Source organism: Borostomias antarcticus (assembly GCF_949987555.1).
Source record: "Borostomias antarcticus genome assembly, chromosome: 15".
NCBI classification, from domain to species: Eukaryota; Metazoa; Chordata; class Actinopteri; order Stomiiformes; family Stomiidae; genus Borostomias; species Borostomias antarcticus.
Window position 1 is genome coordinate 21022886 of NC_140248.1, and position 25049 is coordinate 21047934.

At 46.8% G+C, this 25049-nt stretch overlaps 1 protein-coding gene across 1 annotated transcript in view; it reads right to left on the bottom strand.

The window, feature by feature from the left end:
• The window catches only part of fgf11b (fibroblast growth factor 11b), a gene marked incomplete at both ends in the record, with an annotated part of 31820 nt that extends 25497 nt beyond the window's left edge, over positions 1–6323 (bottom strand). Inside the window, one exon of the mRNA XM_084450127.1 lies at positions 6131–6323. Coding sequence (XP_084306253.1) covers positions 6131–6323 — 193 coding nt within the window. The remainder of the gene's footprint in view (positions 1–6130) is intronic.
• Positions 6324–25049: the final 18726 nt, after the last annotated feature.

Sequence of the window (25049 nt, forward strand, 5' to 3'; positions counted from 1 at the left end):
GAGATAAAGCACAGCTGACACAAAGTCAATACTAACCGCGCACCGGGCTAGTTCACATACACACTGGCAGGCACATACTGTATACACACACACACACACACATACAGTTGATGCATACTGTATGCACGTGTAAACATACAGTACAGTACTCACGTACACGTGCATGCGTGCACACACACACACACACACAAATGTTAAGAGGTGTATTCCATTGCCACACACTGCCAGTTTTTGTGTGTACATGACAGTAATCAAGATAGACAGAAGTGGATGATATGGATGCATGGCTGCATTCGTCTCTGCAACTCCCCCAAGTGCCTTAGAAACTCACTCTACCCTCGCTATCTCTCTCTCTCTCTCTCTCTCTCTCTCTCTCTGTATCCTATCTTTATCTCTCTGTATGTCCTCCACCCTCCCTCAGCCATGCACCCCTTCCTTCCTTCTCTCTCTCTCTCTCTCCCTCCCTCTCTCCTCTCCTCTCTCTAAGTCCTTCCCTTGTTAGAGGTTAAACTCAATCTGTCCTTGTCAGGTTTAATCAAACTATCCACACATTCAGTTTCAGCGCCTGGGTGTGGGAGGCGTTCTGTCATTTACCACGTCTTTAGAGCACGGGGGAAGCAAAAAGGTGTTTCCTGTGCATCCATATTCCCTCTCAGCCATCTGGAGATGAACGCAGGCCAGGCCCACCTCAACACCGCTACACGGTCCACGACATCACCACTCAGCAACAGCACTGCAGTCTCATCAGGATATACATAGAAGCCCAGCCCTCGCCCTCTCCCGCTGGTGACGACAGCTCTGAGAGGGTTTGATGACTGACGTTTATGGCTAAAGGCCACATTTCATCTGTTCTAAAGAGAATGCCCACGATGTGATTCATCCGGCGTTTATCTTTCTCTTTTTTTTGCCTGCGTTTTCTTTTTTTTTCCCCGCTGCATATGATTGGAGACGGTCATCCGTCTACTGTGTCCTGTCTGAGCGAGAAGCTGCTTGTGCCCAGAGACTTATTTCACAGATTGAACAAATAAGCCCCAAAAAATAAACAAACAAACAAACAAAAAAAACATTAGTCCTCAGCTATAAATGTCTTTCACTAGAGAGAAAACAAAAGACCTAAACGATTATGAAGCAGACCCAGATCTTTGTAGTTGCGTAAGGATGTGATCTAGCGTGCCGTTCTCATTATGAAACAGTGGAAGAGAATAATTACTCCCCCTCTGTCATTCTGCTAATCTGATAGGCTCACACACGGACATTCGCATCATTACGGTCCTTGGACGCTATTTGCTAACAGATATTTTAGGCCCTCTGACGGAAACAGGGGTTGTTCATGGACAAAGTTGAAAATCCCCAGCAATTGGTACGGTAGGACACATTCAAGGTGAACTCTCACTGTTTTACCCGGAGACAGCTTGGTTAGGAGTGGGACAATTAAACTCTTTCCCCGGGTTCCATCCTACAGACACTGTAGACGTCTTAGAGACGTATCCATCTAAAACCAAAGGCGTACAGCGAAAGAGAAACTGATTAGATTTAGATGCATGTCCGCAGAACTGGCAAACGGATCGCTAGCTCTATAGAACGCTGCAGATGTGCTGTAGATGTGAAACAGCCTATTAGGGTCCTCCTTTCAATGTGTGTTGCCCTTTAAGCGTTGCCAGTATCTACAGTAACGCAGTGTGAAAATAATGTTTTGTGCATTGCCCTGTCCAGAGGGAAGTGACAGCTTCATGCAAGGACCAAACACTCTCCCGGTGACTGTGGTCTCTCAGCGCCCCCCCCCCCCCCATCCCCATCCCATCCCCCACCCCACAGTATGTGCCCCTTTGACAGCCTCACTCACGGTTTCTCTTCTTCCCTCCCTCCCTCCCTCCTTCTTTATCTCCCCCGTCTCTCTCTCCCTCCCGTTCCGAGTCCCTCGATATCCATCTCCATCCCCGTCTGTCCCCTCCTCCCCCCTCCTCCCCCCTCCCTCCAACTCCGTTTCTTCTTTGCTCTATCACTCTACTGCCATCTCCATTTCCCTCTCTTTATCTCTCCTCCTTCTTCCTCTCTCTCTCTCTCTCTCTCTGACCCCTGTTGCAGTCAGTAAGGCCTGATGAGAAGCTACCTTACACTGCATAGTCTGATCAGGTGTTGTCGAGTAAGCGAGTTTAGGGCCCTGATCTCGTGCGGTCAGCTTAATGCTATCCTCTGCTGGATCTCTCCTCGTGACCTGGTCTGTGGCTTGCCGATCAGATCAGTGACCTGCGGAACTTTTACAGGGTGCAGTCGATTAGTCCTACGGACACCTACTCATGCCTTGCTACAGCCCTCCCCCTACCCACCTCCTACTGGCTCTAATACAGCCCGCCTCCTACTGGCTCTAATACAGCCCACCTCCTACTGGCTCTAATACAGCCCTCCCCCTACCCACCGCCTACTGGCTCTAATACAGCCCTCCCCCTACCCACCTCCTACTGGCTCTAATACAGCCCTTCCCCTACCCACCTCCTACTGGCTCTAATACAGCCCTCCCCCTACCCACCTCCTACTGGCTCTAATACAGCCCTCCCCCTACCCACCTCCTACTGGCTCTAATACAGCCCTCCCTCTACCCACCTCCTGCTGGCTCTAATACAGCCCTCCCCCTACCCACCTCCTACTGGCACTAATACAGCCCTCCCCCTACCCACCTCCTACTGGCTCTAATACAGCCCTCCCCCTACCCACCTCCTACTGGCTCTAATACAGCCCTCCCCCTACCCACCTCCTACTGGCACTAATACAGCCCTCCCCCTACCCACCTCCTACTGGCACTAATACAGCCCTCCCCCTACCCACCTCCTACTGGCTCTAATACAGCCCTCCCCCTACCCACCTCCTACTGGCTCTAATACAGCCCTCCCCCTACCCACCTCCTACTGGCTCTAATACAGCCCTCCCCCTACCCACCTCCTACTGGCTCTAATACAGCCCGCCTCCTACTGGCTCTAATACAGCCCTCCCCCTACCCACCTCCTACTGGCTCTAATACAGCCCTCCTCCTACTGGCACTAGGATGCTCTACAACAACCTATCCTCCTACTAGCTCTTCCACAGCTCTGCTCCTACAAGGTCTAGGATGCTCTACCCCAACTCTCCTCCTACAGGGTCTAGGATGCTCTACCCCAACTCTGCTCCTACAAGGTCTACGATGCTCTACCCCAACTCTGCTCCTACAAGGTCTAGGATGCTCTACCCCAACTCTGCTCCTACAAGGTCTAGGATGCTCTACCCCAACTCTCCCCCTACAGGGTCTAGGATGCTCTACCCCAACTCTTCTCCTCTTTGCTCTAGGATGCTCTACCCCAACTCTCCTCCTACAGGGTCTAGGATGCTCTACCCCAGCTCTCCTCCTCCTTGCTCTAGGATGCTCTACCCCAGCTCTCCTCCTCCTTGCTCTAGGATGCTCTACCCCAGCTCTCCTCCTCCTTGCTCTAGGATGCTCTACCCCAGCTCTCCTCCTCCTTGCTCTAGGATGCTCTACCCCAGCTCTCCTCCACCTTGCTCTAGGATGCTCTACCCCAGCTCTCCTCCACCTTGCTCTAGGATGCTCTACCCCAGCTCTCCCCCTACAGGCTCTAGGATGCCATAACTCCATCCCTCCTTCTACAGGCTCTAGGACGCAACCTCTCCTTCTGCTACAGGATGTCTGGGAAGCCACATCCTATTATCTGAACACTTCCACTTGCAGACTGCAGATCAAAATCTCCCCTTTAGCTCCACCATCCAATCAGATTGGGCTACCGACTCGCGTGCCTCATAACTCTATGATTAGTGAGTGGAGCATCCAGGGAGTGGGAAAGCGTTTGTTAGTGTGTGTCCGTGTGTGTGCATGTGTCTGAGTGTGTGTGTGTGTGTGTGTGTGTGTGTGGTGAGGGGGGGGGGTCACAGCTCGATATCCCACCCTTCCCAGGTCAGACTGCCCCTTGGACAAACTAAGAGGGTGATTATTGATTAATCAGTATACATTAATGAGCTGAATCGATCTGAGCGGAGGTGGGGGGTGCATCACCTTAGATCACTGACACCGTGAGAGAGCCTTTATCAAGTGGGCCAGCGGCAGCCATTTTAAAAATGGGACCTCGCCGGGACACGGAGAGAGGAGAGGCAGGATGTGGGTGCGGGATAGGGGGGAGAGGCGCTAGGATACGGTTACAAGGGCTGCTGCGTTCGTCACAACTCCGCGTTTGACCGGGCTCATTGATACGGTGATGCACAGTGACGGATCTACCACAGGTCCTGAAGTCTACAGGACATTTCGCCAATGCTGATAAAGTACTGTGGCGTTTTATGGCGGTAGTAAATATAGCCCCTGGATGGAAGCGTTATGCTAATATGACAGTTGGCAGAAGTGTGAACTGAGGGAATGCACTTAAGGAAATGCTCATCCGAGACAGAGCCAATAGCCAGGGCCAATCACCCACAACCCTAAATGGAAGCAAAGTTATGTGAACCCCAAGTATAGGGCTGCCGGTGCCCTGAAGCTGTCTCATACATGTCTCTTTAGCTCGGCATATGTGAAGTCATCGAGCTTTGCTGTTGTTTACCGTGCCACTCAGGGCCACGACACCAACTGATATTACCATAACAAGGATTTAAGACGTGCACTCTGCAGCCACTGAGGGATTAGGAACCTACTGTACAGCCGAGTGCTATTCCAGGCGAGACTTGGTGAGGTTTGTTATCGTACGTTACTTTAAGGCTCACGCGCAAGCACATGCGCAAACACACACACAAACACAAAAAACACAAACACACATATAAGAGACAGTCCTCAATACAACTACATGCTTTTACCTCTTAGAACTATGAAGTCTCTCACAGATAGTCAGATAATGTATTTAAAGCAGCGTAAAGATAAAGCGATGACTGACATGACAGAACAAAGTAGACATACTCTCACCATGTCCACAAACAACAACTGCTTGACACTGCAACGCTACAAAGTGACATCTGACAGACAATATTATGTCATATGAAAGGCTTTTTTCAGCAAGAATAAAATAAAATAAAAACGTTGTGATTCTTGGGATAGGATCAGGGATCAAGGATAATCTAGGTTACACAGAAATGTATCAGAGTTGATCCTGCAGATTCTATTCTACAGTAGATTCTTATTCAAGACATCTGCAATGAATGTTAAGATATACTCTTACAGCTAAATACAATAAAAAAGCAATCGGATCAAATATTTAAGAGAAATCACCCAAACCAATCATTTTTGCCATTAACAACCGATTGTAATCCTTTGCTTTCATATTTTCCAGATTACAGTGTATTGTGCCAGAGGCAAGGTTACGTAGATTAGAACAGAGGTCAAAGTAATCTCAATCTGAAATCCATTAATTGTCTGTGGAGTTGAGGGGGTTGAAGGGTCGTGGACATAATTGATCATTAGAGTAAAAAAAAAAGCCTACATTATACACTAGAATAACATTATACACACATATGGTGTACATACACATATTGTGTACATATTGTGTACACACCCATCCGAGCACACGCCCCCCACATATAGACACTCGCACGCACGCACGCACACACACACACACACAGACACGCACACACACACTAAATGTTGCTGTTCACACTAAATTATGCTGTTAAGTAGCTGTAATAATGAACTCTCCAAAGGCATCTCTAAAAGGCGCACCGCACCCCAAATAGTGTATGCATGGGAGCTTTGTCTCTGTACACTGTCACATGGATCCATGTGAATCACTATCGTCAACGCACACAGCAGTAGCCTGCAGTAAGGATCCCAGGACCTGGGCTGGGATGCAGGAGCCTCCCTGTGTGGGTTTGGGGAGGAGGGTTCGACACTGTGGTCCCCGCATGCTTCCTCTCTGGTGCAAGGCAGACCACAGCGAGGACAGGAGAGGATGGCGGAGTCTGTCACTCTCACATGGACTAGACTGGACCAGACCCCAAACAGACAAGTACACCAATGAGCTGGAGAACATCGAGGTCTAGCCACTCAACCAATGTTATACTATGTGTAGAGATGTGTGCAGTTGGCCAATATACTACTAGCCCAACGGTGACTTGGCAAAGAGCAGGGCGAGGAGGAAGAGGAAGAGGAGGAGGAAAAATCGAGATGACTCACCCGGCCTTTTTTCGTTTCGACTTTTTCGACCCCCGCATAGTCGTACTTTTGAGATAAGGACCAGGATCTGTTTCTGGCACAGAGACTTGTTGCTCTTGGGACAGGGCTTCCGCTTGTTGACGACCGGTCGGTTCGCCTGGTCTTCCTTGACCGCCCGTTTCTGTCTGATGAGAGAGCTGGCGAGAGCTGCCATCTTCCCCCCCTCTCGCCTTCGGGGAGGGGGGCGTCTTCCTTCCCCTCAGCCCCTCTTCCGGCCGGGCCGTCCTTCGCCTCGAGCACCAGGGGAGGACGGGGACCGGGGGCGGGGGTGGGGGGGGGGGGAGGGAGGTGGAACCCCTGCCGGGGGGGGGAGTGGGGGTCCGAGCAGGTCACAGAGGAGAGAGAGGCGTTCGCTTCAGAGCTCCTCGAAAAAGGGGAGAGCTGGAGAAGGTGAGAGTTCACCCGCAGTCACGCATCCAGCGTGGAGTCTCCGCTCTGACGAGAAAAAAAAGACATGATCAACACTAAAACAATACACAAAAACAGCAGGGAAACCGGTGAGGTCACATTTTCAGGAGGAAACAAAAAATACTTAGTGGGGTTAAAGGGTCACTGTCGATAAAAAAAAAAAAAAAGTGTGTAAAGATCTCCACATGTCCTGCGTCTAACCCCCCTCCCCACTCATCTTGTCAACCCCCAACGACGACAAACTTCGAAATATAAAAAAATCACTAGCCTATCCTACAAGTAAATAACCCCCCCCCCGCCCACCCGCAAAAAAAGGCAGCAACGCTGCCTCTCTTTCATATAAAAATCACACTTGTTCCAGTGATAAGTTCAGTCATTGTGAAGCTCAAAGAGCATAAAAACGCAAAAGAAACCAAACGGGCAGGTCCCATGTAGTCTCTTGACGGTGAACTTTGCGCGTGCGAGGACTAGTGAGCTGACTAGTGAGCGAACTAGTGAGCGGACTAGTGAGCGGGCTGGTGAGCCGGGCTGCCGAGCGGTAATCCGGCAGAGTTAGATCCAGAGGCGGCGGCACAGCAGGCAGGACGCTGGCGAACTCGCAAGAATGAAGCCGGCAGCAGAACGGAGGGATGGACAGAGAGAGAGATTTCTCTTCCGCCTCCTCTGGCATGCTCGCTCTCCCCACAGCCCTCACCTAACCCCCCCCCCCCCCCCACACACACACACACACACACACACACATACACCACCCCCGCCTCCCCCCCCCACCCCTCATCCAGAGCCAGCGAGTGAGTTGGAGAGAGTGTGTGCGCGTGAATTCCAGCAGCCAGCGTCAGTAGAGGTGACATTCAAGAGAGAGAGAGAGAGAGAGACAGAGGGAGAGAGAGAGAGGGAGAGAGAGAGAGAGAGAGAGAGAGAGGGAGAGAGAGAGAGAGAGAGAGAGAGAGAAGGGGTGGGAGAGAAGGAGGGAAATGCTGCGATGAGAGAGAATGAGATCGACTGGGAATGACAGGAACAAGAGGAAGAGGGGAAGGAGAGAAAGCCGAAGGAGAGAGAAAGCATGCCGCCTCTCTCTCTCTCTCTCTCTCTCTCTCTCTCTCTCCTCAGGGCGAACGCTGGGAACGCTCTGCGCTTCCTCAGTGGCGCTCCCAGCCCCTCCGTCTGACTGTCCTTCAGAGCCGGAGAGGTGGAGAGAGGGGGGACAGGCGCACGCCGATGGGAACCGGTGCTTAAGGCGCGTGTTGTGACAGTCCTCCGTCACCTCGGAAGGAGCGGCATCACCACGCGCCACCGTGAGCTGCTCGCACACACACCCGCACGCAAACGTGCACACGCCCGGACTCACTCATTCCAGACGTGCACACTTGGGTTCTATACTGTGGCACAGCGCTCACTTATCTCTGTGTGAGGAGGTTGCGTTGCGTAAGTGTGTCTCCATCTGGTGTGTCTTTCTCTCTCTGTCATTCTCCATCTTCCATGACACACGTAAGTGGCCCTCCCAGGTGCTCTGTTTCCTCTCTCCCCAACCCTCCTCTCTCTCAGCCCCAACCTCAAACCCCTCATACGAAATGGATGAATTGGTGCAGGTTTGCTTACAGGAACGGTCACTGAATGTCTGTCAGGGCAGGCTGCCAGCTAACTGTGACAGATACACAACCAGGGAGGGAAAGATTGAGTTAGACAGCCGCCTCCCCCTACGAAAAAACCCCACAGGACACTGTTGGCCCCTGCCACAGTTGGTAATAAATATTTAGATACAGTACATATATTGTACCTAGATACAGTATTTAGCATTAAGAGGTTTATAGTACACAGAGAGCTGGCCTGGTGTTACATCCTACCTGTCATCATTGTTTACACTGCATTAGGACCACAACTGTTATTGAGCATAAAACCCCCCTGAGGTCATGCATCCATCTCTCCACTCTGACTCTACCTCTAGAAATCAACTATTTCTGAGGGCCAATCAATCAATGCCATTTTTATTTGGCTTTTTTTCTCTTTTTTTAACAAGGCAATCACCACGGAAACCAGCAGCGAAAGCAACTTGAGGATGCAAGGTCGATTTACATTATGTCTAATGATGCCAAGCAAGGTCACTGTCTGTCAGGGAGAGACTGACAGGTGACAGCAGACGCCCGGTCTCCAGGGGGCGCTGGGGTTAGGAGGGGTGGGGTGGGGTCGGGAAGAGGAGATAGGTAGATGGGGGGTGAAAGGATAATGCAGTTAGCATTGACAAGGAAACAGGAAATATGTTTTTTTTCTCTTTTTTCTCCCATCTGTTCCCCCCTGTGCATGCGTGCGTGTGTGTGTGTGTGTGTGTGTGTGTGTTTGTGTGTGTGCGTGTTTGTGTATGTGTTTGTCTGTGTGTGTGTGTGTTTGTGTGTGTGTGTGTGTGTGTGTGCGTGTTTGTGTATGTGTTTGTCTGTGTGTGTGTGTGTGTGTGTGTGTGTGTGTGTGTACTGTATGTGCGTGTAGGTGTGTGTCTTTGTTTGTGCAGTCCATTATTCAGACCTCTGGTGTCTCTTAGAATGAGCAGAGAGGAGACCAGTCAATTCCCTAATGGAACAGACATTGCCAAGGCTTTTACCACTTATTCATCTCGCCTCTGTCAAAAGTTCAACCTTAAAGTTACATCCAGTGAGGACCAAGGGCAACAAATGTTAGCACCTTCCATTTCTCATTAACAGGAGTCATTTCATGTAATAAAGTGTCTTTTGGGGAGGATGGATAGAGAAAAGGATGGATAGAGAAAAGGATAGATAGAGAAAATTATAGATAGGGAGGAAGGATAGATAGGGAGGAAGGATAGATAGAGGGGAAGGATAGATAGGGAGGGAGGATAGATAGAGAGGAAGGATAGATAGGGAGGAAGGATAGTTAGAGAGGAAGGATAGATAGAGAGGAAGGATAGATAGGGAGGAAGGATAGATAGGGAGGAAGGATAGATAGGGAGGAAGGATAGATAGAGAGGAAGGATAGATAGGGAGGAAGGATAGATAGAGAGGAAGGATAGATAGGGAGGAAGGATAGATAGGGAGGAAGGATAGATAGAGAGGAAGGATAGATAGGGAGGAAGGATAGATAGAGAGGAAGGATAGATAGGGAGGAATGATAGATAGGGAGGAGGGATAGATAGAGAGGAAGGATAGATAGAGAGGAAGGATAGATAGGGAGGAAGGATAGATAGAGAGGAAGGATAGATAGGGAGGAAGGATAGATAGAGAGGAAGGATAGATAGGGAGGAAGGATAGATAGAGAGGAAGGATAGATAGGGAGGAAGGATAGATAGAGAGGAAGGATAGATAGGGAGGAAGGATAGATAGAGAGGAAGGATAGATAGAGAGGAAGGATGGATAGGGAGGAAGAATAGATAGAGAGGAAGGATAGTTAGAGAGGAAGGATAGATAGGGAGGAAGGATAGATAGAGAGGAAGGATAGATAGAGAGGAAGGTAGGATAGGAATGTTGGAGGTTGGGTAGCTGTTGTGTCTCTCAGTCTGCCGTCTGTCTCTGTGGCTCTCATCATGGAGGATGGCCTGAAAGCGACCTTGCCCTGCTTCCAAAGCTATTAAGCTCCACTGAGCACCCCCAGACCTCGCTGACAAATCTGGATATCCCCTCCCAAAGTCCCTTCTCAGTGGGGCCCTACACACATATGCACACACACCCGTGCCCACACATACTGTACACCCACATCCACACACCGACAGACACACCGACAGACACACCGACAGACAGACACACACACACACACACACACACACACACACACACACGCACACACACGCACACACAGTGGCCCAATTCTGTCTCTCTGTCTCCCTCCTCTCTCTTTCTCTGTCTACCTTCCTCTCCCTCCATCACAGCTGTACACAGATGACAGTCATATTCTTTAATCCCCCTCCATTATGTAATCATGCTGAATATCAGCCTCTCTTTAGCAGCGATCTGCAGACATGCTTCTCATTCCTATTCTCTAGCTGGTATTTACTCAGGCCGCCTAGCAATGAGGTCTTGAGTGATGCTCTGCTATATAGTGTGTATATTGAACAGTACCGTACAGTATGTGTGAGACATGAAGAGAGTGTACAGTATGCTTTGTGTGTGTGTGTGTGTGTGTGTGTACAGTACGTCTGACTGTCTAAGCGTGCCAAGTGAACAGATGTCAGCTAAGCAGTCTCCATCATGTTTATCCATATTATACAGTTTATCCGTTTATGGTTTGACCTTGTGAAATGATAATTCCAAATGTCTATCCAGCACTAATCCAAAATGGCAACTTACTTCCACAAATACATGTGTTGCATAACTCATTTGTATTACATAAAACATTATACAAATTAGAAGGTCACTTGGTGAGCGCAGACCTCTGCCCCATGATGCATGTTGTCATCATGTGCAGTGACATTAGCGTAGCCGTACTTGTCGACAAATGTTAAAAATGTCCTGGTGGTGCATCACCACTGCAGTTTATGAGTAGCTGGGTTTGACACAGCTGGGGTCAGCCGCATGGGTGATGTATCCCAGCTACCTAGATATATATGACAGGACCAACAACAGTAATATAGTTACGAGCATAATTAGTTAATTCAGTAGCTACTGTAAGTAGTTGATCTTTTCCATCATGCCATGATTAAAATATTTTGGTACTAATACCCACAAAATAGCTAGGTAGCTAGCTAGCTGAATCAATCCTTCCCAGCATGTTAACAGTGTATCCTAGCCATGGTTGTGAAGTACATGCCGGTCTGGTCTATCTGTCAATGTTAACAAAAATGTGTAATAATTCATGGATCCTCCCTGTGATTCTGATCCGTTCTGAAATGTAAAGGGTTCTTCCTTGGCCCATGAAAATTGGTCTGGTAGTCGTTGCATAATCCTGCGGACTAACTAACAGACTAGCTAACACACACACACACACACACACACACACACACACACACACACACACACACACACACACAGAGGGGGACACGAGCATTGTTGATGAAGCTGGTGGCCATAGGGAAGAAGCAAGTCTCTATGGTGTGTGGTCTTGGCCCTGATGGACCGCAGCCTCCTACCAGAGGGGAGTACAGTAATACGAAGAGATTGTGGCCGGGGTGGGAGGGGTCGGCACCTGGAGGGAGGGCGGGGCCTGTAGTCGTGCAGGGCCCGGAGGGAGGGCGGGGCCTGTAGTCGTGCAGGGCCTGGAGGGAGGGCGGGGCCTGTAGTCGTGCAGGGCCCGGAGGGAGGGCGGGGCCTGTAGTCGTGCAGGGCCTGGAGGGAGGGCGGGGCCTGTAGTCATGGAGGGACAGCAGGTTGCAGCAGATCACCTTCTCAGTGGAGCGGATGACGTGCTGCAGTCTGGCCTTGTCCTTGGCTGTAGCAGCGTAGCACCAGGTGATGATGGAGGAGGTGAGGATGGTCTTTGGAAGGCCGTAAAAATGCTAGGCCATTTAACAATGCTGTAAGATTGCTGTTTGGCTTTTGTTTAGAGATGTCAAAGTATCTGTATTGAAAAATGTCTCCCCTCATTTCCCCAGCAATGAGTGAAAAAGGAAAGAGGAATATGACACTTAATATCCTAAGACCTGCTCTACACACAACGGCTATCCTAAGACCTGCTCTACACACAACGGCTATCCTAAGACCTGCTCTACACACAACGGCTATCCTAAGACCTGCTCTACACACAACGGCTATCCTAAGACCTGCTCTACACACAACGGCTCCCCTAATTAGAACCTTAATCTAGGAAGAGCAGGATACCAACCCCAATATACTCTCAGTAGCCACAGGCAAAGAAGAAGGGAAAGGGGCCCCAAGGACACTGTGTGTGTGTGTGTGTGTGTGTGTGTGTGTGTGTGTGTGTGTGTGTGTGTGTGTGTGTGTGTGTGTGTGTGTGTGTGTGTGTGTGAGAGAGAGAGAGAGCGTGGGTGTGTATGAGTGTATTTTGAAAAGAGGAGGGTAGGGCACAGGAAGGGAGAGGTGGTAAGAAGTAGAGATGTGAAACACAGATATCCACAGTCTCGGGGCCGTGAAGATCAGAGCAATATATCTCTGAAGCAAATGCTCACAGATAGAGAGATACAGTAGAAGCACATAAAGCTTCACCACAGACACCTCGTAAAGCTCGGCCACGTTTACTGCCTCCAGTGGCGTGACACAGGGAGGAAAGACAGAGAGAAAACAGATGAGAGTGAATCTTGAAGTCCTCATGTTTACTGGTGCCTTTTATGATTGAGGTGAGATGAGGCAGTGAAATGCCCTAGCTACAACTGGTTAGTTAGTAGTAATGTAAGTAACTGGGTACCCAGAATGAATCACCAGTTTAAGATGGCCGTCACTCATCAGGCATGAAGGTCAATGCTTGGACACCTGTTCAGATATAATGCATGTATATATTCTCTCAAAACATTTCCTTCAACACCGGTCAATGTGACTCCTCTTTCATAGTACTAGAACATTTAAATGGTAAATGGACTGCACCTATATATCACTTTTATCCAAAGCGCTTCACAATGGCCTCTCATTCACCCATTCACACACCAATTGCGGCAGCTGCCATGCGGGGTGCTAGCCTGCTCAATAGGAGCAATTTGGGGTTCAGTGTCTTGCCCAAGGACACTTCGACATGTGAACAGAAGGAGCCGGGATTCGAACCACCGACCCTACGATCATTGGACGACCTGCTCTACCTCCTGAGCCACAGCCGCCTCACCACCATGAATCCCAGCTCATAAAAGATATAACATGTCTGGGTTCTTAGTGTCCTATAGCCCAGATAGGCTTTGATTCAAACATGGCTGTTCACCAGGGCTCAGAAGGTGATGATTCAGTGGTGTGTGACATTGAACGATCCTGCTACTTTAGTCTATTGATCCATCTACCATAAGGTTCTCTGTCGTCTGTAGCAACCCGCAGCGTGTGTGGAGGGTATCTGACCAAACCCCCTTCTGTGGGTTTTAAAGCTATCATCAAACCTGTCGACACTCGTTAATCAGTATGATATGTGAGTGAAAACGAGTGAGGTTTTGATGGGTACTTCTATTTGTTTGGGAACAGCAGCTGTACCGTAGGCGCCCTCTTGGTCCTTAATTAAGAAGACGAGTGTCGGGCGCAGGAGGAGGAGGTCGGGAAGGACAGTTGGGGAGAGACAGAGGGTTCAGGTCGATGAGGGAGAACAGGTTTTAACACAACTCGCCAACTCTGGAGCACAGCAAAGAGAACACAGAGTACCAGACAGGGATGAGCTGCAGGCTCATAAATTTCCCAGAACAAACCCTTAAGAATAAAACTGGTGTCGTGATCTCACCGCTGGTTTATGTTGCCGTGGCGGTACGGACCACAGTCAAGGTGTCAGATGTGCCACCATCATCAAGAAAAGATTCATGAACGGGGTGTGAGATTTTATGATGATTGCTATACTGTCCGGAATAAAGAACTGATTAATATGGGGCTTGAAGTGAGGATTTACATGTGTACATGAGTCTCCTGTGATACAATGATGCAGTAAATGATTGTGAATTAATCACTGATGAACACAGACACTATCAATTTCAGTTAAAAAACAACAACAAACAAACATCATGCTGGCGTTCCTGTTCAATCCCAAGCTATTTGAATTCAAGATTTTTAATACTGTCTCAATCCAAATGTCACTTTCATTTTCGCTTTTGATGTTTTTCTATTTTAACAGCCTTATATAAAATCATTAGTGGTGGCAAGGCTTAGTGCAAATTACCATTTTGTGAGATTACGGTAATGGACATTGTGGGGCCACAGCCAGCTCCCAATGGTAGATAAAAGACAATTGAGAGGGTGCTAAAGACAGATTGAGAGATACAGTAAATAACCTCAAACATGACCTGAGCATACGGGGAAGGGGGGTCAATGTAAAGAACAAACATATGAGAGACAGACTTTCATAGAGATGAACAAGGCAGATAGAAAGTAAAGGTTGCGCAAACTAAGGGAGCCAGTCATTCCGGAGGGAGGCAGGAAGTTAGGGGGAGAGTAAGGAGAAAGAGAGGCAAAGAGTTGGGGGGAGGCAGATAGCTGGGGGAGAGTAGGGAGAAAATGAGGCAGAGAGTTGGGGGGCAAGGCAGTTGGAGAGGGGCAGATAGTTGGGGGGTGGGGGCAGAGAGTTGGGGGGGGGGGGTTGGGTGGAGAGTAGGGAGAAAGTGAGGCAAAGAGTCAGGGGAAGAGCAGGAAGAAAGGAGGGAGGCAGAGAGTTGGGGAGTGGGGGGGGGGGGGGCAGTGTGTGAGCGGGGTCCCAGTCCGAGCTGTAAGAGTGGGCTGATCTTCACAGAAGGGCTTGTCAGCTGCACCAGGCGTGAATCAGAGAGCAGCAGTCACACTTCTCTGTCCCCCACCCACCCATCCACCAAGCTGGCTCTCCAGGAAACAACAGTCCTTTGACTCTGACTCATAAGCATAATACATGATGAATGTGCATAATCACCAGGTGCCTCAATTATCACCCCCATGAACTGTTTTCATTATTCTCACCTCCCGCCTTCTCTCTCCTCTCATCCCTCAGTGGCCCACAACCCCCTCTGTTTTCTCTGCTAATGGACAAACCCGTAGCTAGTGATAACTCCAACAGTACGTGTCTTCTATACAGACAATGCTTCACGGATGCCAAAGTAAAGCCTCTCTCTCTCTCTCTTTCTCTTTCTCTTTCTCTCTCTCTCTCTCTCTCTCTCTCACTCTTTTTCTCTCATACACACACACACACACACACACACTACCAAATGACCAGATTCATACATAGTGAGGCAGACCGCAATAGTAGCTCCCCCCTGGTCAGTGCTAGCCCTATCAGAGACTGTGCGCATGCAGCCCATCGCCTCAGCACTCTGTCCAGCACGCAGACCCTCATTAAATGATATGTTTGAAGAAACCCAGTGATTGCCCCCACCAAAACAAATGAGGAGACCAGTTCACTGAACCGGGGGGCTATCTTTAACTGAACCGGGGGGGCTATCTTTAACTGAACCGGGGGCTATCTTTAACTGAACAAATGAGTTACTGCCAACAGAGCAGAGGGGTCCGTCTCAGGCTTTCTGTCCCTCAGAATATTGTGTTAATTATCTCTGAGTACTACAGTATATCTACCATGAGCATGACTTACTGTACTAACCATGAGGATGACTTACTGTAGGCTACTTACCACAAACATGACTTACATTACCTATAATGAGCATGAGGATGACTTACTGTACCACAAACATGACTTACATTACCTACAATGAGCATGACTTACTGAACTTACCACAAGCATGACTTACTGTACTAACCATGACTTACTGTAGGCTACTTAACCACAAACATGACTTACTGTACCTACAATGAGCATGACTTACTGTACTTACCACAAACATGACTTACATTACCTACAATGAGCATGACTTACTGTACTTACCACACGCATGACTTACTGTACCTACAATGAGCATGACTTACTGTACTTACCACAAGCATGACTTACGGTACCTACTGTACAGTGAGCATGACTTTCTGTACTGTAACTTAAGAAGAAAGTTATCTATTTAGCTAATGTGACAGTGATAATTCATACACTCTAGATCTGTATAGAGGTTTTACCTGTGGTATCATGTAATATTGTCTACATCGACTCAATCTGATTGTGAGGTCAGAACTACCCATTGTATACTTATTGACTTACTTAATCCTCTTCCTTCCTTGAGGAACATAAGGCTGTAAATATCTGCTTCCTCCTGCTCCTATCCTGTGCAGCATGTTGTGCCTCAACCCCAAGTTAGGTTAGCTGTTTCCAGTTCCATGGTCACAGTTCTTTGCCAGGTTGTTTTTAGCCTCCCTTGTCCATCTCAAGGCTACTTTGGGAATACAGTCCTGGTCCATTCTGAGGACATGTCCTAGCCATTGGAGCTGGCGTTGTTTAATTCCCAGCACCACATTGCGACAGTTTGTGTTTTTATACAGGTACTTCTTGGAAATTATTTCTGGCCAGAAGATGACATATCTTCTGGAGACATCTGTTGTGGAATGCATTGATTTTCTTCATGTCACTCTCAACAGCTCGCCAGCTTTCTGAGCCGTACAGCAGAACTGACTTAACATTGCTGTTATACAGTCTGATCTTGGTTTTTAGGCTGTACTGCTTTGACTTCCAGGTGGTACGAAGGATCGCAAATGCACTGCAAGCTTTCCCAAGCCTTATACTGATGTCTTTACTGCATGCATTGTCCTTGCTGAGTAGACCAGATATATGAACCCCTCAACATAGGGGTCAGGGTCAAGGTTAGGGTTAGAATTATACGAAAATGATAAGAAAATCGTTCAGTGGAGAGCGATTCAATAGATTAATATTCGTATCCTCGGGAGTGAAAATTAGTGAGACCGCCCTGCACGCCCAACCCCCAACTTGAAGGGTCAGGTGTTGCTTTTCCTCTGGCCTTTCCTTTCCTTCTACCCTGAAACCTGCCCAGCTTGGTTGAGCCTGCTGGGGGGTGACCCCCCACCGGTATAGTCTTCTTGGTCACGGAGGCACACAAGCCTTCCCACCACGACAAGGTAGCAACATGGGAGAAGGAACCGTTGCATAACTACAACTAATGTTGGCAGCTCATATTGTATTGCACAGAGTAGGAATCTACAATCAAACACAGTTCTTATTTGGCCTCTTCAAGGGTAAACATCAGTGATTCCACACACACTGCAGTATTTGGTTTCATGTGGACCTGTAGGGGGCAAGAGTGAGAGAAAGTAGTGTGTCCCATTCCTTTTAGTTTCTAGGGCTAGGCGGCATAGCGAGGGCTAGTGGATGCTCAAAGAACCCTCCAAATCAAGGGTTTTCAGATGCTGACTTTAAACCGAGGGGTAGATGAAAACTCACACAATGCTTTGCGAACCGAGGCAGCGATATGGAATATAGCTACCGGTGACGTGAAAAAAAAATGGGAAAGAAACTCAATGTCTCCGCAAATATTCATTAAAAAAATTTAAAATCTGTGGAATAACTTAGTTTAATGTAGATGCAAAGGAACATGTTATTCGATCGTTATGACACGCATTTCAGAAAAAAATGCTATTCACGATGTCAACTCTATTTCATCGTTAGCCTAACTTAAAGGGCAATGCTAGTTTTTGACAACCTGGACCTTATTTACGACATATTATAAGAAGTTTGACTCACCGAGATCACTTTGGTGTAGTTCGGAGGCCTGTAGAAGAAATTTAAAATCCAGCGCGAGCCAGTATATCCATGTAATGACGGTGGACGGGGCAACGAGAATGCAGTTTCTCAAAATCTATTTTCGGCCGCTAAACGGTTGTTTTCATCAATCAGATTGGATGAATCGACAGTTGAGATTCCACAACACGAGGCATTGTAGTGGTTTTCAAATACGGGGTCTCTGCGCTACGATCGGATTGTTGCTGACGAATGACGACGACAATATTCTCGGCACCAACAACGATCGTAGCGCAGAGAATGTGAGCCGGAGAATAGCCAGTCTGCGCGCTGGCCTGTGCGCATGCGTGCTGGAGCAAGTGGGGAAAGGCGTGTAAAGATCATATTACAGAGGCTAAAGACCCCGTATTTGAAAACCACTACAATGCCTCGCGTTGAGGAATCTCAACTGTCGATTCATCCAATCTGATTGATGAAAACAACCGTTTAGCGGCCGAAAATAGATTTTGAGAAACTGCATTCTTGTTGCCCCGTCCACCGTCATTACATGGATATACTGGCTCGCGCTGGATTTTACATTTCTTCTACAGGCCTCCGAACTACACAAAAGTGATCTCGGTGAGTCAAACTTCTTATAATATGTCGTAAATAAGGTCCAGGTTATCAAAAACGAGCATTGCCCTTTAACAGCATTTTGACTTTCCAGTTATGTAGGCTATGGTGCAATTTTATAATCTAACCAAAATACCGTTGTGTAAACACTTTTTTTTTTACAGTTCATTCCATGTCCTGTGTATGAAGTCTAAAAAATAATCCACATTTTCGGCACTTTCCCTGCTCATATGATATTAGTGCAGTTCTATGGGCATTAGCATTCTAACGTTTATAGCCGATGTGTAAACATGCTTCCTGGCTGTTCAGTTGATTAATCTGTCTTGTTCTGAAATTTGGTCAGATTTGTCACTATAATAATAACAATCATGCTGTAACATCCCAGGGACTCTCTCAAAATCAGGCAATTAATAAAATTCTGATTGAAGATGTAGCAAGTGGTGTCCCATTTCTTAGGTAAAGATTTCAAACCCTACCCCTTGTGGCTCCGTTCTGAAGGGCCACTACTCAGTCGAGGGCACTCCAAAACTAGGAGCTAGGGCTAAGGGGGAGTATTGGGATTGGGCCAAAGTCTCTGTAATAACGGGTGTTAATTCTCTGGTCCTCCGTGATCAAATAGGCCATGCTGTTGTTTTCCCTCTTAGCACCCATAACAGGAGTTCCCAAGCTCAACCCAGCCCAACCCAGCATCCAAAGTCTTGCCTTAATCCCTCCATGCATCCTGTGTTCTCAGGCACGGTAGAGGACAAACCTTGAGTCACCCCTCATCTATCACACCGCTAAGCCTGTCTCTCAGCAGACGCCCTGGCAGGGCCTGCAAAGCACACATTAACATGATACATTCTAATTTGCCCATTGGACACATGTCAATAAGACCACAGATGCTTCTCACAGTGCAGATGTGTGTGTGTGTGTGTGTGCGTGTGTGTGTGTGTGCGTGTGTGTGTGTGCGTGTGTGTGTGTGTGTGTGTGGGGAGATGGGGGGCTGTTGGGCAGGAGGGATAGTTGCAGGCATTTCCTTTCGTCTCTCACTGTTCCCTGTCGGTTACACATGTGCGATGGAGGATGTGACGTGATGTGTCCTCCAGCAACGTGTGTGTGTGTGTGTGCGCGCGTGTGTGTGCGTGTGTGTGTGTGTGTGTGCGTGCATGTGTGTGTGCAATCGTCAATCGTCTATGCAAGTTTCATTATCAAGGTACGATTATGTGTAGGCAGGCAATAGAAAGAAAATGAGTCACACAACGATGCATTGAGATATTAGTGAGTCCTCTAAATCACAGTTGATATATTAGGGATGGCATGAACAATTCTCACATTGTGGAGAATAATTAATTATGGGATTCTACAGTAGATACTATGTGTAAGTGGTCTATCCTTCTTTATTTAAACCGTTTTTTATGATCCTTCCAGTCGCCATTCCTGTGCGTGACTGGATCTGTGCTCATTCCTATTCAGTGATGCATCGCTCTTGTCGACGGGCAATACACACTGCCCTGTCAGACGCTACCAGAGGGATGAGTTATGACTGTAACCCTTCCACTTCCTGGACCGAATCTCTGTCTATCCCACAGCTCCCCCTCTCCCCCATCTCTTCCTGTTAAAGTGCTTCCCTGCCTTCTAGACATCTCCATCGGAGTTAATTACAGCACCTTCCCCGCTGGACCTGGGCCCATCTTCAAAGGCAGCGCTCACAGACAGACAGACACAGACAGGATACAGACAGACAGACAGATGCCAAGGCATGCCAAACACATATTCGGATTACAATATATTTCACAGTACAGTATACTGAGACTGGTAAGATTACACCCTACAGCATGCTTCACGCCTCGGAAAAGCACATTTATCACAGTTTTTCCACTGCATTTACATAGGCCCCATTTACTTAAGCACATTGAGTCTGTGCTTGTCGCATGAAATGTGCTGTATCAAAAAACGTGACTTGACTTCTATTGAAGCCCACTAAGAGCCTGCAGAAAAACTGCAGCTAGCTCAATCCTGAATGAACAGTGAAATGATGGTCTCCATCAGGTCTGTCAGGTTCAAGGTACAGTAGACAGACTACAAATGGGGTCTAAGGTCCCAAACAAACAACAATTGACAACTACGGAAACCAATCAGGGGCTGCATTCTACTGGGGGGGGTAGGGGCAGAACAATAGTTAGAACACAGTCCCGGTCCGGTAACAATGTACATTCATTTCTGGGAATCAATAGATACTGTAGACAGACAGACAGACAGACAGACAGACAGACAGACAGACAGACAGACAGACAGACAGACAGACGGATAGATGGATAGATGGAAGTCCAGACTGATTTGCAAAGAGAAACAGAATGTGAGCTTGCGAGATCAGGATGGTCTCACGAGGCTACCAGGAAGGGGCTATGGCTTCCAGGCACTGATGATGATACTCTAGTGACTGCAGAAGGTTTGGCTCACAGCTCAATGTTGGCTTAGCTCCCAAACAGAGAGCAATTAGAGCTCATCTCACTGAATGATAAATGGAATTGAGGTTGAGGTTTCTGCATGCTTTTAAATAATGTTATAAATTTCTTGATTTTTATACATTTTCATGTGTAAATGTAAGGTGTTTTTGGGGCTCGGACCAGAGGCCACAGCCCCCTATGAGAGTCTGTCTTTTTCTCCCTCCATCCTTCATGTCGTGTTCTCTGTTGGCACCACAAGAGGCAGTAGTGAACATGACCAGAGGCAGTAATCCCTCGACAGATTAGTTCTGTGTTGAACATTATTTTTCTTATGTTATATTGCCATCGTCTGGTACAAGCAGCACAACACAGCACACCATCACAGATGAATACTTTTCTTATGTTATATCGCCATCTTCTGGTAGAAGCAGCACACCACAACACCAAACGAACCGTTGTGCACAAGCGCCAACAAACGCTAAGTAGCTAGCTATGTTTATTCATCAAACTCAAGGCATCGGTCAAGGTTAAAGGACCATACCAGTCTAAATGTGATGTGATCACCTTAAACTAGTCACCCAACGTATATCACATTACCGCAATCAATTTTCCAAAGCAAAGCTCATGTTAAAAATATTTGCATTTTCGCATTTTACTTAAATTTCAAAAGTTGAACATGATGGCTTTAAAACATATTTTTAAATTGTTCCCTCGTTACACTGACAAACTCGCCCTACTTAGTGTCAAATTATTTCTAGTAGTTTTTATTTTATATTATTTTCGTTTGAATCCGTTGAACTTGTGCGATTAGGTATTCTCTAATCCAGGCATTACTAAACTGTGAGGCGGCCCTGGGGGGCCCCAAATAAATTCAGGTGAGGCGCGGAGAGATGGTTAGAAAAAAAAAAAAGTTTTTTTTTTTTTTTTTTGAATTTTCTATGGTTTTTATGAATAAAACGTGATTTTAAAGGTCAGAAAATCGAAATAAATAATGGGATAGATGTATACTAAATTTGTGGATAGTGCAGAGAGAGCCTCCCCCGCAGGCATGAATGTATTGTGAGAAAACGTCATAACATTAACTAGCAACAGGTGCCACCGAGCTAACTTAGCTGTGTAACTTTATGGGCTAGCTAACGCTGCCTTGAAAAATTTACAAATTTGGGGTGTTGGGGGGGTGCGGTGTGTCACTGTTTTCAGAGGGGAGGCCCACTTTGATGGAGTTTGGGAACCCATGCTCTAATCCACCTACCCTAGATTCTCTACCCAGCGCGAAAATAATAACTACTGAAATTTATTTGAAGCTAACTGGGGTGAGTTTGTCAGCGCAATGAGGGAAAGATTTGAAAAGATGTTTTAAAGCCATCTCGTTAAACTTTTGAAATGTAAGTAAAACACAAAAATGCTAATATATTTTAATGTGAGCTTTGCTTTGGAAAATTGATTGCGGTACTGTGATATACGTTGGGTGACTAGTTTGAGGAGATCACATCATATTTAGACATATTGGTCCTTTAAAGGGGTGGTGTGATATTAGCCCTATTTATGATACATCTAACATCAATCTGAAACATAGAGACCATAATTTCATTGATCGCTCAAATATTGAGCTAGATCGAGATTTTCGTCAGACTCAAATTTCTTTACAATGGAAGAGCCAGGGCATGTTAATACCCGTGTTGAAAAACTAGCAGGAAGCTGTGTGTAAACATACCGGTCTTACCGGTCTCAGTATGCTGAAATGTTTACCGACATCCTGACAGCAATCAATAAATAAAGTGCTCTGACAATGGACTGTAATAAGTGTGTCCAATCATTTCAAGTTAGGCTTACCTGTCTAAGTGTAATTTGTTTTCCCCCAGTTTGGAGGAGTGGCCTTGGAGGGAGCCCTGAAGGGAGGGGCAGGGATTTTGTCAGCAGCATTCTTCAAATCTTTCTAACAGGAAACCACAAACCGCCTACTGCACCTTGAGAGAGTGTAATGAATTGCAATTCCATACAATTTGACAGTAGGCCTAGTCTAGACCTAGGCTACAGCCTATACAGCCTTTCATAGTTGAGAATTAACTGAAGAAACCTGTAGCCAATATAATTAATTCGGCATTAACAAGTCGACACTGCTAATCCATCAGTCTGATTGCCGCATTAACATAGTAATAATAACAATAAATATTATAATTAACATAGGCTAGTTATAGATATGGATAACGATGACAAAAAGGCACACAAAGTAACTTGAAAGTTCCGCTTTTTTCAGCTGGTGGTCTGTGTGCTTGGCGCCAGATTTGCATAGGCCTACAGCCACACAGGTTTTGCTGAGTTTCAATTGGCTGAAACTTTAAGCATGCACTGCCTCAGTGTGCAGCAACCGATGATATTTAGAACGTGATTCAAAACAGATGACCAGTAGGTTAAATGGATCGGGGAATTTCTCCCCCCTTTTTAAAATGTATTTTTATTTTAAAACACGGGTCCTCGCGGGTCCATACGGGTAAATCAGTTTCAGATGTGTTTACCGGAGACCCGCGGCAATGCATGATAGACCCGACCCGTACCCGTGAGACACGGCAATATTTTTAAGTATTTTAGAGTATTTTAAAATATTTTTAATGAAATGTACAGTCTGTTTTGTAGATGAATTAACTAACTAACTAATAATAATAATAATAATAAATTAAATTTATATATAGCGCCTTTCATTAAACCCAATGTTGCTTTACATCAGAGCAAATAAACAGACAAGAGACAACAACAAGAACAAACACCAACAACAACAACAAGAACAACCAATCTAGCTGCCAAAGGCCTGGGTGAACAAGTGTCTTTTTAGTGCAGACTTGAAGCTGTCCAGTGTTGGCGCCTGGCGAATCTCCATGGGGAGAGAGTTCCACAGGGTAGGGGCTGCTACCCTGAAGGCTCTGTCCCCGAAGGTTCGCCTGCTGGTGTGAGGGACAGTGAGGAGACCTAAGTGGGTGGACCGCAGATTCCGTAAGGGAGTGTAATGATGGAGGAGGTCAGAAAGGTATTGTGGGGCGAGGTCGTGATGAGCTTTATAGGCTCACATATAACTGTGTCAAACTGATTGCAGAAACTGGGTGACCAATTAAGTGACCAATTACAAGTCCCATAGATATACTGTACTAGATTTGTGCTTACTGTTATGTTTCTCTGTGTATGCAACTCTGTGTTTTGTTTTCTGCTCCTCCTGTTCTCGGTCCCACTCCCAGATGCCTGAGTGGATCCAGTTATAATTAATATAATTCAAAGCATTTTAATAAATATGAGCATTGTGATTTGTCATTTGTGTTTGTCCCTGGATGTTATATAAGTTATGTAAAAAAATTGGGTTACCTGGTGGTGCTATGTCAGTTATTGAATTAATGTGCAGTACAGTAATTGAACATTTGAAATGCTCCTGTTTTGAAATTATACCTACAGTATAGGTGTCTCAGTAATTACCCATTATATATTAGGCTATACTTTGCATGTATTTACCAGTTAATCTTGAGTAATTGGGGGACTATGAAAGGAAGAGTTACCAAAAAAATGTTCAGAGTAAGTTAATTATGCAAGAGAAATTCTTAAGCCTAGGGCCAATGGGCCTAGGATATAGACAATAAACTAGGAGCAATAGTGGGAGCATTTCGGATTACTAGCGGGCCGCTGTCCCTGACGCTATTAATCCGTCAGAGGTCCACTTACCATTCGATGTGCAAATGGCCAGGAACCCGCCAGCAGATTCGGCAGGAGGTCCGACAGCAGATTCCGCCGGAGGTCCGCCAGCTCGTCCATCGGGGACCTGCTGTACAGTAGGTCTACTAGCCTTGTGTTATATTCCGCTGGAGGTCTGCCAACTCATCCATTGGGGACCCACTGTAGGTCCGCTAGCCTTGTGTTATCTGGGTTTATCCCTTACCTTTGTCCAGAAACAGAAGTTGAACCAATTGCAGCAAAATAGCTAACATTACAGGAATCATCAGTGTAACTGCTTTAGCCACTGACCGCTACCATTAATGTTATGGAAGGTGCTGCTAGTTGTTGTGAGCTCATGAGCTAACTGGCTATCCCACTCTTATTGTGCTGGATTAGCATTGGAAGCATTGGAACTGATGTGTCCAGGCGACAAGACCTATCTTAATTTATCAGACATTATTTCATGTAATTTCAATTCACAGGCATGAATAGCTTCTGTCCTACCAGTCCTGAACAGAAACAACCAACCATGCACATAAGCCAGGCTTGACCTGGCCTGGTTATATAGATACACC